At 34.4% G+C, this 15,216-nt stretch overlaps 1 protein-coding gene across 9 annotated transcripts in view; it reads right to left on the reverse strand.

Moving 5' to 3' along the window:
- Positions 1-15,216, reverse strand: part of DLG1 (discs large MAGUK scaffold protein 1) — a 286,699-nt gene that overhangs the window by 148,214 nt on the left and 123,269 nt on the right. For 6 of the 9 annotated variants that reach the window (XM_027108229.1, XM_027108241.1, XM_027108235.1 and 3 more), the window contains one exon: positions 3,825-3,923. The exons of the other annotated variants lie outside the window; for them this stretch is intronic. In XM_027108229.1, the coding sequence (XP_026964030.1) occupies positions 3,825-3,923 (99 nt within the window). The remainder of the gene's footprint in view (positions 1-3,824; positions 3,924-15,216) is intronic. 9 annotated transcript variants of the gene reach the window in all.

Consider the following 15,216-nt stretch of genomic DNA (forward strand, 5'->3'; position numbering starts at 1 on the left):
TGTGTATTTGATCACAATTAAAAAAATGGAAAACAAATATATGACCTCAATCTAATTATTAAAATGCATAAAACACAAACTGCGGGATATTCTACAAAACGACTAGCCTGTTCCCTTGTAAAAGGTCACACACATGAAAGACAGATTGTGTAGCTACTTCAGATTAAAGTAGACTCATGAAAACTAACTGTGGTCTTGGATGGGCCAAAGTACCTTTTTGTTTTTCATATAAAAAAACATTACTAGGGCAACTGGCAAAACAGAATTACAGTGGGTAGTATTATATTAATGTTAATTTTCTGGTTTAGCTCACTGCACTATGGTAATATTTTTGTTCTTTGGAAAAATATTTAGTATTGTAAAGTATTAATATTTAGCGGTAAGAGGGGCATGAATAAAATTCCTTTTAACTGGTTTACAAAAAATAATATTATACTCAATTACAGAAGAACAGAAATGATAAAGCAGATGTGGCAGGTAAAAATATTAACAATTGGGAGATGTGGGTCAAAGTATATGGAATTTCTTTGTACAATTCTTGCAACTTTCTGTAAGTCTGAAATGATTTGAAAATAATATAAAAACAAACAAACCAACATAAAACCAACAAAAAAACCCAAAACACAAATGGAACAGTGGCACTGCAGTCAGATATTAGTGTGTGGCTTAAAAAGGCTCATCAAGGCAATCCAAGTATACTATTCTATTTAAGATTACTAGTAAAATGAAAATGGATCAAACCATGCTTTAGATTATACTAATGATCAAATCATTTAAGAGTCAACATTCAGATGTTCTGTGGAACCTGAATTATCCAGAAGCAACAGGATGTTCTATACTGGTTATACCTCTAACGTTAACTACTCTCATGTCATGTGGGAGTTATTTCTTAAGTTATGATTTGCATAAACAGAAAGTAGGCTCCTAGAGGACAAGAACAATGTTACATTCATCTTAGTATCTACATGATTGGAACAATAACAAATAATTGAACAAAAACCAATCCCTCCAAAGCACCTGTTTGCGTGTGAACAGAGACTTTCATACAAACACACAAAATTAGCTCTAAAGCATTTTCAACAACACTTTAATTACCCGATAGCTCCTCACAACTGGTAAAAAAGGAGGTCTAAAGAATCTGGTTTTAAAGCAGAGTATTTATTCTGGGTGTATATTTAATAGGCCAGTATCATAGAGATTATATGATTTTATCTCCAGCAGGAAGAGCTAGCATCTGTTATACAACTACTATGTGCTCAGTTTCTATGTGGAGAAACTGAGGCTATGAGAAACTGAGTAATGTCCCCACCATCACACAACCAGGCAAGGGTGAGGCCAGGAAGTGGTAGGGTCAGGTGTCACCATAAAGTCCAGGTTCTCTCTGCAACTTCAAAAAGTCATTCAATGTATCCTTTTCTGTACCACTCTGAGTAATAAGCATGATAATTCCTACTGCAGAGGGTTTTCATAAAATTTAAATGACATGATCAATATAAAAGTACTGTGAAAGTTTAAAGTTCTACAAATAATCAAAGACATATTAAAAAAAATTATCATCTACCTAGCTATCTGTCCTCAAACTCACTTTGAAGTAGTCAGGGAGGCGTCAGCCACCCTTTTGAATAGATGATGGGAGTAGAAATTCAGAGAGGTTAAGTAACTTGTTTGAGTCACAAAGTAGGACTAGAATCTAAATCTTGTATCTTCTGTTTCTATTTCTATTACATCCTGATGCATCTAAAATATAAAGTAGATCTTTAGAAGAAAAATATCTATTTAAAATGTTAAAATCAGGTTGTGTATTAGGTGTGGATTTCAAAATTCAATTGGGGACAAATATTTTAATCACTTTTATTAATTTTATAATGCACGTTATACTCAATTACTCAGGCACACACTTACTTATTCTGGAAAATGAGGCACACCCACAGCCTTCTCACATAAACAACATCAATGGTTAAACTACTCTACTTTTGGACTTTTGTAAGTATATTTAAAACCTAAAATGAAGCTAGGTAGTATAAATAAGCCTCTTCTGTTCATCTGTTTTTTTAACTTGTTCCTTGGTTTACTGTCTCAAGGAAATATGAAACAACACTAATAACACAAATAGCCAAGATCATGTGCCAGCTGCACACACACACTCTTATTCTTTCAATCACTGTAAAACATTTCAAGTAAGTACTATCATCTTCAGTGTTACAGATGAGTAAAGAGAAGATCAGTGTTAAGTAAACTGCTCAGTTACACAGCCAGTTAAGTGGTAGGACTGGAATTCTAAACCAGATCAATCTGACTCTAAGTCCTTTATTTATAACTACATGGCTATGCAATGTCTCAACAATTTCCAAGTGTAGTGTGATGCTAAGTTAGGGACACTGGAGTAAATAAGTCAGAGAACTCTGAACTGGAAGGACTGGTTCCCTATTGAATATAAGAACAGAAACTACTACAAAATTTCAAAGGATTCTAGAAAACTATTTTAACATCAAAAGACAAATTGAGGTGACAAGAGTAAAATAAACTTTCAAACGTCCTACTTCAAAAAATATTGTACTACTAAATCCTAGTTACTTGGAAAGGTGTTACATTATTACAATAACGCTTTGGCTGCTTATGTAGAATTATATTTATAAATTCAATTTCTTCTCTGCAATACAGAGGAAATATCCAGCTGGACTTATCTATTCAATTCTTGGTAGTTTTACAATGATTTGACTTTTAATGATTTTCATAAAGGGTCAGAGATTATATAGAAGCAGTAACATAATAACATGGACTGAAGTTTTAGTGTAATACCTATAATTTCCCCTAGCATCCTATTTTGTATAATGTTCTTACTGATTTTCATTTTTAGGAGGGGGAAGGGCACTGAGATGTGAACAATCACAGCTGATAACCCATTTTTTCCCACAATAGGACTTACTTTGACACTGTGTTTTCACAGCAAAAACACCATTTTTACTAGATTTTATGCTATAGATCAATAACAATAAAAATACCTAAAGATGCATTTATTTACACTTTAAATGAGGTTGAGATCTTTCACACCAAAGATCACTATTATTATACATAATAATACTATCATTATTTTAACTTTGGATGACTCTGTTGGTTGGGTAGTTAATGTCTTAATAAACCATCCCTTGGAACTATTAAGTAAAGCTCTGAAAGCTAAAAATGTTCAGATTCTCTGACATTTGGCTATTGTTTCATTTTATTTTTTGACTGTTATACATTAACTTTAAAAAAATGAACTTAGGATTTTAGAATAGTTTTAGATTTACAGAAAAGTTGCAAAGATACCACGAAGAGTTCCCCACTTTATATAAATTAGCTATTGTTTTAAAATAATAAATGTGAAGTATGATACCCTACCAAGTGACAGAAAGATGAGTATTTCCAAAGATAAATATATACTAGAAAACAAAATGCTATATATAAAATGACACATCCAGTACAAGATCAGGAGGACAATTATTTTTATTATCTTTAGAAAATAAACAAAAGTTCCCAAAGCAAATAAATTAAAAAACTGTTTCGAACAGATTTACAAATATAAAAGGCATGATAACAAATCTAAGGCAGTTCAATATGATGAAGTTTAGAATGTATCTTATTTCACAGATAACCTAATAAAATGGCAAACATTAACCCATTTTATATTAAATCCCAGATATTTAACTCCCTAAAAATACCGTTTGAAGCCCAACGTGAATTACCAAATCTAACAAAGAAATAGTTAAAATGATTTGAAAAGAATACAAATGAAACATTAAAAACAAATGAAATTTTTATAAAGAAAAAAGAAAACTAATAAAAACCTGTGGTATGGTGGGTAGGATGACAGTATTCTCAGCAGGGACTGGCAGGACAGGGATCACAGGGACAGTGGGAGAAGAGGGAGGTACAGCTTCTGTTGGCTAAAAATCATCAACGACAAAAAATCAGGAAAAATATCAAATAAAAAGGAAACATAATAGAAAGTTTTGTCATAAAGATAAATTATAGTTTTCAGAAATAACTGAAATAGGTAAAATAATATATTACTTCAACTTAAATGAGAAAACGCTCAATTATACCACCAATAATAATTTTAATAACTCTGTAGTTAAAACGAGTGACTACTCTTTAGATGTTTAAATGAAAATAATAAAAGATAATGATTTAACAATACTCCTCCACTGGGAGGCAAGACACTCACTTCACAGACAGACTACAAAATATTTTTGTAGCATTCAGTATATATTTGACTACTTTCCTCCTTGCATTCAAAGAATCAAAAGTAATTTCATTAGCCCATGAGGTAGGCAATTGGGGCCTATAAACCCACAAACAGAAGATTCAAAGGACTTAAAAACTGAATTTATATCATTTTAAGGAATCTGTGCTGTTAACCTCTACTGTCAAGAACTGTAATAACCTGTCTTAAACCTGCCTGTAAAGTCATTAAGTGGGAACTCTAGTGACATAATTTAAACTAAGAAGTTTTGATATTTATACTCAATCAAGCTTAATTACTATTTTTAAAAAAGGTGTAACTGGAACACAAAAGAGGTGTCTTGTAACGAGTCCCAATCTCTATAAACTGGATTAATTAATAAATATTTGCTATACCAATGACATATACTACATATATAAGAAAAACATTAAAATCAAATCTATAAGAAAACAATGTACATTAGAAGACACTTAAAACAGGAAGAACCAATTGCCAAACTTGAAACTATGCTTTTCCTCATTGATAAATACAAAATAAAATTATAATGTTGACCTTTTGCTGTCAATCAAATGAATCAAGATTTATCAAAAATGTATGGCATCTCTTCAATAATGGTGCTGGGACAACCAGATAGCAACATGCAAAAGAATAAAGTTAAACCACTACCACACATCCTATATAAAAACTAACTGGAAATTAATCAATGACCTAAATATAAGCATTAAAACCATAAAACTTTTAGAAGAAAACATAGGGATAAATCTTCATGACCCTGGATTTGACAATGGATTCTTAAATATGATATCAAAAGCATGAGTAAAAAAAAAAAATCAATTAGACTTTATCAGAATTAAAACCTTTTGTGCACCAAATGGCATTATCAAGAAAGGGGAAAGACAACGCATGGAATGGGAGAAAATCTTGTAAATCATACATCTGATGATAGTTTAACATGAAGAATATATAAAGAACTCCTACAACTCACCACAGAAAGACAATTAAAAATTAGGCAAAGGACTTGAACAGACATTTCTCCAAAGAAGATACACAAATGACCAATAAGCACATGAAAGTATACTCAGCATCATCATTCATTAGGGAAATGTAAATCAAAGTTACAATGATATATCACTTCATACCTACTAGGATGCTGTAATAAAAAAGTGAAAACAAAAACAGAAAGTAACAAGTGTTGGCAAGGATGTGCAGAAACTGGAATCCTCAAAAACTGCTGGTGGGAATGCAAAATGGTGCAGTCACTGTGGAAAACAATTTGGTTTGGCAGTTCTTCAAAAAACTAACCCTAGGATTACCATATGACCCAGCAATTCTACTCCTAGGTAAATACTCAAAAGAACTAAAAAGAGGGACTTGAATACTTTTCCCCAGTGTTCAATGATGCATTATTCACAACAGCCAAAAGGTAAAAACAATCCAAGTGTCCATCAACAGATAAATAGCTACAAGATGTGGTATATTTATACAATGGATATAATTAATTCAGACATAAAAAGGGATGAAATTCTGATACATGCTACACATGGATGAATCTTGAAAACATTATACTAAGTGAAATTAACCAGACACAAAAGGTCAATATTGTGTGATTCCACTTATATGAAATATTTAGAATAGGTAAATTCATAAAAATAGACTAGAAGTTACCAGGGGCCAGGGAGAGAGGAGCATAAGGAGTTTACTGCTTAAGGGTTACAAAGTAAGTTTGAGATAATGAAAAGGTTTTGGAAATAGTAGATAGTGGTGATGGTTGGGCAACATTGGGAATGTAATTAATGCCACAGAATTGTGCAGTTAAAACTGGTTAAAATGGCAAATGTATTTTACCACAATTAAAAAACTCAAAAAAATTTTAATGCATGGAAACATGTCCTTTCACAGTGCTGCTGGATATATAACTTCATACAAACTTTACAAAAAGCAATCTAAGTAATTATCTGTAGCTTTAAAAATGTTCCAACTCTTTGACTTAGTATTTGTGGAAATCTATCCTAAGGGAATAATTCAAAAAGCAAATGTCTTAACAGTCACTATATTCTTTGTTTTTTTCTTTCTTTCTTTCTTTTTTTTTTTTGCGGTATGTGGGCCTCTCACTGTTGTGGCCTCTCCCGTTGCGGAGCACAGGCTCCGGACGCGCAGGCTCAGCAGCCATGGCTCACAGGCCAAGCCGCTCCGCGGTATGTGGGATCCCCCCTGACCGTGGCACAAACCTGTGCCACCTGCATTGGCAGGCGGACTCTCAACCACTGCGCTACCAGGGAAGCCCCCTCACTATATTCTTTTGAGCATTGTTTATACTTGGGGAAATGTAGGATATCCTAAATATAAGGTGTTGGAAGGGCTGAGCAAATAATGACAATTTTATAAGATTAAATATTATGCATCGGTTAACAAGAATCTGTAAGAACACCTGTAAGTCATAAAGGATATTGCCTATGACATGACATTAAGTAAAAAAGGGAAGATAAAGCTTTTATTCAAAAAATGGAAAGAAATGTTTGAAAAGTAAACCTCTGAGGGCAGAATTATGAATGGTTTTTCTCCCCTGCCTCTTTATTTCGAATTCTACTTTTCCAGTTGTCAACAATGAATACACAGTGATGCTATAATGCTGGGTGAGGGATGGAAGATCTATTCATATTAAGAGAAAAACAATTATTATGATCTTTTACCATCTCATTCTCTAGAAAATAAACTGAAAATGCGTTTCCCATTAATTGTTCTAAAAGGTGTTAACAAATTTCAATGATTTTACAAGACTATTAGAATTGAAGAAGCTAGGGATCAAGTTTAACCCTTCATTTTACAACTGAGCTAGGCTCACAAAAGGTAACCTGTAAGGAATTAGGAAAAGATATGCTAGATTATTGTTACCTGGATTTCTTATATCCTGTAGAAAGAGATTTTAAGCCATTAAATTTTGTTTCTTTTTTTCTTTCTTTTTAATGTTCCCAGTCTAAACCAGTTCCCTGTTTGGGATGACGGAAAAAATTATGGAGATGGACAACGGTGATGGCTGCACAACACTGTGAATGTATTTAATGACACTGAATTAATTGTACACTAAGAAAGGTTAAAATGGTAAAATTTTGTTATGTATATTTTACCACAATTTTTTAAAAAAAGGACATTAGGAATAAAGCCTCTGTGGGTCTTACTTGGGACTCCAGTCACCAATTATACATTGCTCCTATAGAAAAAGAAAATTCAAATTCCATAGTATGAGCTTAAAACAAATAATTTAAATGCTAACTAATTTTCAATGGAATACTTACAATTTTTTTAAAATGTTTGAAAAACCCAGAGATTCTAACTCCTAATTTATGACAAAGAGAAAAAGATAGTTTTAAAAGAATTTATGTTAAGTGAAATAATTCAGAGAAAGACAAATACCACATGATCTCACTACAAAACAAAACAAACAAAACAAAATGAAAAGAGACTCATAGATACAGAGAACAAATGTGTGGTTGTCAAAAGGGAGGGAAGCAGTGGGGCGGGGGTAGAGTGGACGAAAGAGGTGAAGGGAATTAAAAGGTATAAACCTCTAGTTATATAAGTCACAGGGATGTAATATACAGCACAAGAAATAAGGTCAATAATATTATAATAACTTTGTATGGGGAGAGATGGTTACTAGACTTACTGTGGTGATCATTTCACGATGTACGTAAATATCAAATCATTTAGTACACCCAAAACTAACATAATACTGTACAACAACTATATTTCAATAATTTTAGAAAACTGCTGCTAAATCAACTGGATATACATATGGAAAATGAAATGAACCCTCTTCACTCCTTTACACCATACTTAAAATTAATTCCAGATGGCTTACTGACATAATTAAGAGATGTACAAAAATTAGGTTTCTAAAAGATAGTATTGATAGAATATCAGGATCTTGGTGTAGGCAAAGACTTCTTGAATAGGAAAGTACAGGTTGTTGAAATCGAGCAGGGTGAGGAGAGCCTCTGCGCACAGGGAGTGGAAGGGTGGCAGCAGTCTGGAGCAGGGTGTTGCGGAGTCTGAGCAGGATGAGGAGGGTATCCCATGTGGGCAAGTAGTGGCAGCAGCCTGATGTGTTTTGCTGGATCCCAAGTGTGATGGAGTATCTATGTGGCAGTAGTAGTAGTCTGGCAAGAAGTACAGGGACCCCAGTGGAACAAGGTGGGGATATCTCTTGGATCTTGAGCTGGGTGGGAAGGATGTCTACCTAGAGCATCGACAGTGACAGGAGATTGCTTATATACAGGGCATTTTTGATCCAAGGATAAAGGAAGCAAGGTTCCTCACGTCAGAGAACAGAGTCACAAATATGGAAAGGGAGAAAATTAGCCTGAAATCTATGGTTTTAGACTAGATTTGGAGGTACCTGTATGACTGCATGGTTTTCAATATATATAAATACAGAAATAAATGCATGTGTTTATATGTACATATATACCCTAGCTCTGTCTACAGAGAAGACCTGGGAGCAGTAACACCTCAAGAGCATGAAAATACTTGGCATTCAGATCCTGGTTTATAAATACCCATTCTTTGATTCAAAAAAAAAACAACAAAAGAGGAATCTTTGGAGAAATGGCTGATTCCAGTGCTAGAGTCCAGCAAGTACAATATAAGCCTAGAATATTCTGCTGTTCCAGAAAATAAGGAGGTGCTCGAAGAATAACGAGGGCATGACAAAGGACACTGGCAGTCAGCTTGAAGGGCTCTTATCAGTCAGACTGAGAATAATTTGAGACTCAAAATAAATAACAATAATGATGACATAAATCCCACTGAATTAAACAGGACTCCAGGAGTCTACACTGATATAATTACATAAAAATTAAATGAACAGAGAGAAGAGAGAGCATTTCCTTACAGCAGAATGCCCATTAAGAAATGTAGAAGGAATGATGGAGTTACAAAATCATCATTTGGCAACCACCATAGTAATAATTCATTCAAGAAACATCAACAAATGTTAAAACTTCCATTGCTGCTGAATGAACCCTCCATTTCATTCTAGTGGAAGAAAGTTTGAATGTGAGACACACACACACATACACACACGTATCTCCCCTACAAAGATTTATTAATTACAGTGCAGAAATGTAGCAGACACTATCTTAAAGTTAACATCACTCACCAGGACAAATCAAAATCATATGCTACCTGATGGGATGTAATAAGAATACATCGTTTCTGTGACATTCTTATCAAAGATGCATAACTTGAACATTAAACATCAGACAAACCCAAATTGAGTGACAAACTACAAAATAACTGGCTGTAGTCATCCAAAATATCAAAGACAAGAAAGTCTAAAGTTTATCATTTTTTTATTTAATTTTTTTAAACAGCTGTGTTAAAGTATAACTGATATACAAAAACTGCACATATTTAATGTATACAATTTGATGAGTTTGGACATATGCATACACCTGTGACACAATCACCACAGTCAAAGTAGGAGACATATCTAACACCTATAAAAGTTTCTTTATGCCTCTTTAATAGGGTCAGCTATTAGCTAATTAATAATCCATTTTAACATAAAAAAGACAAAGCTGTATGCTTATATCATATTTCAAGGCCAAGCACAAAAATTTCCTCCATTAGGCAGTTGCTCTCCAAAACCCTTTATGATAAACTATAAATTCTTTAATATTACATTTAAACCTCACTGTAATACTGGCTCAGAGCCTATTCTAAATCTATTTCCTTTCGATACGATAATCTAAAGGATCTGAATGCCATTTTTTAAAAATCCTAAAAAAATGTACACCATCTGAATCCACCCCACTCTCTACAGGGCACTGAGCAAGTACTATGAAAAAGAACATATGCTCCTGCTTCTTCCTTAAGAAAGGCAAATACTGCTGAGAAAGTCTTCAAAACCAAATGGGTACCAACACACACAATTTCCTAGCCACAGCCAATAACCAGTTCAGGTAACACAGAATTACAGAACAAGTCATTTAGTTCATATGAAACAAAAATACCACGCTAAACAAATAATATCTAATCAAATGAACGTTGAGTGATGAGGAACAGCACAGATGTTAGATATGATAATACATATGAAGAGACAAGAGGCTATTTTCAGTGCAGGATTGAGAGCATGGTAAAATTCTGGGGAGTTGTATAACAAGATTCTAAATTGGAAAATGGCAAACTTAAGACTCTAATATAAATAATGAGGCAGCAATATACAGTAACCATTATATGTGGGTTATTACAGAAAAGAAGGAATTCACCATAAGCATTTTAAACTTGAAAAATCTTACATACATATTTTATTAGACAATATGACTTTTATGCCATCATCCTTCTCCTGCTCCATTTGTATATATCACTCAATAAGATCAGCTCCAACGAGTTTTAGTTGTTTTTTTTTTTTTTAATCTTGACCATGTGACTAACAACGGTCTCAGTTGTTTCTATCCATAGTAACACCACGGAATCATTAGCCTCGGAGGCTGCCTTCAGAGACTTGTTTCCATGACAACAGAGGCTATAATATTAACACTGTCTCAAAGAACACTGCAGAAAATTGTAAATTCCAGGAAAGTAACTGGATTGTACATATTTTTAAAGTACCTTTTTAATGCCAGTATCGAAATGACAGCTTTCTGAAAAATGTTTTAACTAATTTTTAGAGATTCTTGTTATTTATTCACAGCTTTACATTTTAAATTTCATTTACGATCTTAAAATTATGAAAGCAGCTTTTAAAAAAATTTTGATACAAAGTGGTCTGAAACCTCGTTAGGTATAGCCACATGCTTAATGTGTACTGCACATCTACATTTATGACTATGTACCTCCCTCTTTCACTTCCATTAATTCAACAATAAATGAAAAACAATATATAAATTGAGCGCCGTTACCTTTAATAAATCTCTATTTGCTTAAAATAGTTAAAGTGTTTTTTTTATATGTGCATCTGACTCCTGACTGATACAGAAAGAGACAGAAGGAACAATTAGGAGGCTGCTATAATAATCCAGCTGAGGTTATCAGTGGCTTTAACCAAATGATGGTGATGGTGAAAATGGACATGAGTAGTCAAATAAAGATAGATTTTGAATGTAGAATTGGTATATCTAGTGACTGATGGGAAGTTGGGAGGAAGGACTATTAAGAATAACACCAACAATGGCCACTAAAAAGTATCTTTTACATCATAGTTAGACCCAATCACAATAGATTTACAAGGCTTTCTGAACATATTTTTAAACTCTTTCTCACTTATTTTCTTTTTAATTTTTGGCTGCACCCCATGGCATGTGGGACCTTAGTTCCCTGACCAGGGATCAAACCCGCACCCCCTACACTGGAAGGCGGAGCCTTAACCACTGGACCACCGGAGAAGTCCCTCTCACTTATTTTCTTGCTTATTAAAATGGTCATCATAGCATAAGATCAAACTCTGAAGAAAGATAACTAATACCATACTACCAAGTAATTAATAATTGTTTACACCTTACATTAACATGTCACATGAATGGGGTAAACTGAGCTTAGAATACACACAAAGATTCAATAAGGTCAAAATAAATTTATACCACATTTACGGAAAATGAAATATATGAAATAGCAACTCTTTTGTTATCAATATCTTAGATAACAAGGAAAAAAATTACCCCTATGCCACTGTTGGTCAATAAGGATTTTATTTTGTTTTTGTATGGCACAGTTTAATATTCTTAATCCAAGTTCCTTTGCTTCAATATCTACTATGTGGTAATGAGACATGTTTCTCTGAATAAATGTCAAAGAAGCTATCTAAGAGGAAAAGAGAAACCAGGGGAAAAAACTTCAAGCCTTTTATATGTTTATAGAAGGATAAAATACAGCACAGCAGATTTATCAAAACTGTTTGGGAATCACTGTACTTAACAGGGGTCCAGTATCTTCAGAATAAAGGTGTTTTTCATTGCTTAGATCTGGTTCTTATTTGATTCAAATGCTCTTTTTGCCACAGTTACTCCAAATAAGTACCTTCAATATAAACTCCATGTTATTTGAACCAGCTGTATATGATACCTGTGTCATAATTATCTCAGAAGCAAATAGCAACGAAACCAGATACATTTTTTAACAAATACTAAGGGATTAAATATAAATTTTTGATTTTAAAATAACAAAGGGGGGGGGTAGGGAAATAGATGTAGTGATTAACAATCCTAGTATAGAAGCATGGGTACAAATTTGTTAGTTCACACACACAGAACATCTAGTTTACGGATCTATTTCTGCTTGCAAGATGCATGATAGTTAAGGTATGTCATCCCTTCATTATAAAAAGATGGTGTTCTATCAGCATTCAGCTGATTACTTTGTATTGGTAGAAGGATGAGCCAACAATCACTAAAAATTTCAAGTAGACAGAGATCCAAAAATTGGATTCAAAGATGTGGTTACATAATTAACAAATAGGTATGAAACTACCAACTGCAATATGCTGCCTGCTCCCCACCCCCCAATCTTATCAGACTATGGCTACAGAAACATACGCAACCGTGGAATCCATAATGACTAACCTAAAACGGGCCCTTAAATCTTCCTAGTAATAATATATTTACCCTATTCTATTCATTCTTGTACAAGTTCTAGTGATTCAGGCCGCTGTTACCTTTCTGAAGTCGTCTTCTACTATTCTCCTCCCACTCAGCGTTTCGGCCATATTGACCTCTCTGTGCTCCAAACACTCTAAACATGCTCTGGCCTCAGAGTTTTTATTCACTCTTCCTCTGCATAGAATGCTCTTGCCCCAGATATCCATATGGCTCAACTCCATAACTTCTCTTATGCCGTTGCTCAAATATCGCCCTCCAGCTGAAGACACTCTTATTCTACTAACCCCACCCCACCCCCACCACGCACACACAAACATACACATTCCTGTTGCCTTCTCTTTTTACCTTTCCTCCAGCATACTACGTATTTTAATTACATTTGCCATCTGTCTTCCCCCCCTTTAATATAAGCTCTAGAAGAGCGTGGATTCTTGTTTTATTTACTCCTATATGCCCAGTGCCTAGAATAGTATCTAGCACACAGTAAGTATTTAATACATTTGTTGGACGAATGAAACCATGTGATTGCCAAAAGAGATTGAGTTCATCAGCACTCTAAAGTGATAAAGTGACTCGGAATGGATTGTGTACATCCTCCCTCCCCATGCTATACACATAGCAGATATTGCTAAAAGATTCTGTGTGGTTGGGCGGTCACTACCAATCAGAAAGTGTTCAAGATGTTCTACCATTTGATAACCTTAGAAGTTTCAAAATACAAAAATGCCAAAAAATTGCCAGTTTCATGTTGTTCTCTATCTAGTAACAGCTAATTGCCTAATAATATCCCAACTGAAAATAAACATGTCTTGGTGAAGAACACTTGCCCCAAAGATTTTTACCTCTTTCCTTTTTAAGCTGTATTAGAAAGTAAATATTACTGACAGCTCATATTTAAAACCTGTGGTGCCCTTCCTCCAAACTTCTGGGTTCTACTAACCTTAACTTGGTCCCTAGGTCCCTCCTCAGAGGTTAGCTGCTTCTCTGTTTACCTTGGTGTTCCATGTTTCCTCTTCAGTTTCCTTTTTAACACTGACCCCCCCCCCCATATTACATTTTCCTTGTTAAAATAATTACTGTGGTTTCTCTTTTCCTGGCTGGACCCAGTCAAGGTTACCAATCCTCTTGTTAAAACATAATTCTTCATCATTCTGTAATGAGGTTGCTTCTCTGTATCTCCAGATTCCTCACTTTTTAAAAGGCCAGAATATTCTGTGGGACGAATAATGATGGTGGTTGTGAAAGTGGTGATAAAGATGATGATGATGATGATAGGTACTTTACTGATGTCAGATATTATAATAAGGGCTTCGCATGTTTGTCCCATTAATTTTCACTAGATCTTAATCCCTGTTTTCTGCAGGTGGGAGAAGGAGACTCAGAATTTAGGTTATTTGTCCAAGGTGCTACAGCTAATAAATACAATAGAAATTTAAACCCAGGCCATCATCCTCTAAAGACAGCATTCTCAACTACTATAGAACACTGTCTCTTCAAAATAGTTCAAAAAAAGAAAAAAGTTTGATTAGGTCATGAAAAGAACAGAATATAACTTCGAGACACCTACATTAGTTTTTACTAACTATAGTTGGTTTAATTCTCTTGTAGTGCTTAACCTATGATAATAAAAACAAGCAACTCCTCCCCCAAAAAAGGGAATGAGAGAATTAAAAAAACAATAAATAGATATGAATATTTCAAGTTTCATCTAGAGTTCTTTAAAATATTTTTACAAAAAAGGCCTATATAGTAAAGCTGTGTTCTTATAACTGAAAGAATTTAGGATCTATACTGTATGTAGCCTTTCAGTTTGGAAAAAATGATTAGAATGATACGATTTTTGCTCTATTTCCCCTCTCCAAAATTCTGCTATGGCATTTAGTATAGCTGAAACAATTAATTCCTAAGGTTGGTATTCATCTTTCTCTTTTTCTTAAAATTAATTAATTAATTTCTGGCTGCATTGGGTCTTCATTGCTGCACACGGGCTTTCCCTGGTTGTGGCGAGTGGGAGCTACTCTTCATTGCGGTGCGTGGGCTTCTCATTTTAGTGGCTTCTCTTGTTGCGAAGCACGGGCTCTAGGCACACGGGCTTCAGTAGTTGTGGCTCACGGGCTCCAGTAGTTGTGGCTCACGGGCTCTAGAGTGCAGGCTCAGTAGTTGTGGCACACGGGCTTAGTTGCTCTGCGGCATGTGGGATCTTCCCAGACCAGGGCTCGAACCCGTGTCCCCTGCACTGGCAGGCGGATTCTTAACCACTGCACCACCAGGGAAATCCCATTCTTTATCTTTCAAAATACTTACAAACTGATTATTTTTCAAATTTATAACGCTTTGATATATTAGATGGTTCTACCAAGATTAGTCAGAGTTAAATACAGAAAAATTACGCTGGGATAT

This window comes from Aethalodelphis obliquidens, unplaced genomic scaffold, assembly GCF_003676395.1.
Source record: "Aethalodelphis obliquidens isolate GAN/ISIS:26980383/991018 unplaced genomic scaffold, ASM367639v1 scaffold1, whole genome shotgun sequence".
In the NCBI taxonomy this organism is placed as follows: domain Eukaryota; kingdom Metazoa; phylum Chordata; class Mammalia; order Artiodactyla; family Delphinidae; genus Aethalodelphis; species Aethalodelphis obliquidens.